Below are 1,989 nucleotides of genomic sequence, written 5' to 3' on the forward strand. Positions count from 1 at the left end.
AGCTGAGGTTTGAGGTTTCACTTACAAAGACTCCATTGTAACCTGTTTGGTCGTTGGAGTTTAGAAAAACAAAGTTTTCCTTGATGAAAGAGTCTTTCTTCTTTTTCTTTTTTTAATTCAGAAGGGTTAAAAAAAAAAAAAAAAGCCGCACATTCCCTAAGCAACACGTTTATGCTATTTCAGACGTCAGTATACCTTCTAGCACCATCGAAACGTAGCTGTTTGCAAGCGATAAAAGGGGTCACGTCCTAGAGTCAGTCTGAAATTTGGTGTAATTTTGAAGCGAGATGCAAAGACCTAATTCAAGGAACTGAGGGGGTGTCACTGCAGGTAAAACTGAAATGAGACCAGGCACTGGTCTCAAGGCTGCCCTGCCCTAATCCTCCCAAATCTTTTCCTCAAGCATACCCCCCACCTCCCCATTCTACTGGACAAAGATCCTGGTGTGGAGTCTCTGTTCTTGGCTGCTCCATTCTGGCCAAAACACTGACCTGCAATGACTGATAAATCGAGGTATCGAATGAGCCCCATTTTCATTTTTGAATCCTTTTGAGGATAAAAAGGCGTTAGACCCTCCCTTTTCCACAACTCCTCCTGGGTTTCATGCACTCTGCAGAGGTGAGATCCAGTGAAGCCTCCCCCAACCTTGAGGGCGTCAATCCTGCTCTAGCTCCACAGTTTAGCTCATTAGAGTATGGCGGAGACCAAAGCTGCGCTTGCTTGGAGGTCTGAGACATTTTTGTGTTGGGTTTCAAAAACCCGGCCTCCTCTGGAAGGTGTCTTTTACCCGACGGAGGCGGGGGCTTCAGGGCACCGCGCTCAGTTGCTCTCTGTTGCCCGATGTGCTCCACTAACCTATGTCTGCTATTTTTGCCAGAGAGGTCCCCCGGGCGAGCAGGGTCCTCCAGGGCCTCCGGGCCCCCCTGGAGTTCCGGGCATAGACGGCATCGACGTAAGTTTCTATCTTCAGGCCACCTCTGTTCCCTGGTCCTGCCCTTTCCTATTCTTTTCCCAGGGCTCCTGTGGGTTTTTAGAGAGGACCAGGGTCTCCCCTTCCTGCCACCCCACTTAAAGGCAGGATCGGACATGGGCGAGAGTTGGGGCTTGAATCCTAAGAGCCCGGGGATTTTTGGAGGGAGAGGTGTCCCTGTTGGTCATGAACCTCCACGTTTGACCCTTACACCATCCCCATCCGTGTAGTGAGCTCTCCTGGGATTGTCCCAGTGGGGTCCCCAGCCTATCCCGCTCATAGACAGCTCTCTCTTTTTCTCTTACCCCTCCAGGGTGACCGAGGTCCTAAGGGTCCCCCGGGTCCCCCGGTAAGTTGATTGGAGCAAATGGCGCTCCACTTCCTTCCTTTAGACGTGTTTTGCAGCCTCCTGTGTCTGAAGGGTCTCAACTTTGCACCTTTTTTCTCTCCTGCCCCCGCACCCCTCTCCCCCTGCTCAGGGTCCTGCAGGTGAACCGGGAAAGCCAGGAGCTCCAGGCAAGCCTGGCACACCTGGCGCTGATGTGAGTAGGCGAGTGCTGGGAGGGCGCCCAGCCTGGGATGTGTGGTGGGTATGCATAAGTGTGTGTGTGTGTGTGTGTGTGTGTGTGTGTGTGAGAGAGAGAGAGAGAGAGAGAGAGCGAGAGAAAGAGAGAGAGAATGCGCTGTGGCTCTAAACTTGGCCTCCTGCTAGCGCCTGACTGATGGAGGAGCTGGCAGGTTTTGCAAAAGCACTTGTGAAGGTGAGGATACCTCTCTCTAGGAGGCGTTGGCATTTCCTCATCTTAGAAAACAGCAGCGGATACCGGCTTCCTGTCTCTAACCGTGACCTCACAGTGCACATTGTGAACTCTCAGCCCCACTGCGGGCAGAGCTGTACCATGGCAGTAGATTGTACTGGCGTCCGCTTACCTGCTGTGAGTCCACTGGCAGGCTCCTGGAAGCTAGCCTTCGCCCTTGCTCTTTCATTGGCACTCCCTGCATTAATTTAGGAAAAGAGC

General features: G+C 52.4%; 1 protein-coding gene across 2 annotated transcripts in view; it reads left to right on the forward strand.

The window, feature by feature from the left end:
- Nucleotides 1-1,989, forward strand: part of COL9A1 (collagen, type IX, alpha 1) — a 100,878-nt gene that overhangs the window by 33,847 nt on the left and 65,042 nt on the right. For both annotated transcript variants that reach the window (XM_011969391.1, XM_011969392.1), the window contains 3 exons: nt 878-952; nt 1,284-1,319; nt 1,450-1,512. In XM_011969391.1, the coding sequence (XP_011824781.1) occupies nt 878-952; nt 1,284-1,319; nt 1,450-1,512 (174 nt within the window). The remainder of the gene's footprint in view (nt 1-877; nt 953-1,283; nt 1,320-1,449; nt 1,513-1,989) is intronic.

This window comes from Mandrillus leucophaeus, unplaced genomic scaffold (genome assembly GCF_000951045.1).
Source record: "Mandrillus leucophaeus isolate KB7577 unplaced genomic scaffold, Mleu.le_1.0 Scaffold889, whole genome shotgun sequence".
NCBI lineage: Eukaryota > Metazoa > Chordata > Mammalia > Primates > Cercopithecidae > Mandrillus > Mandrillus leucophaeus.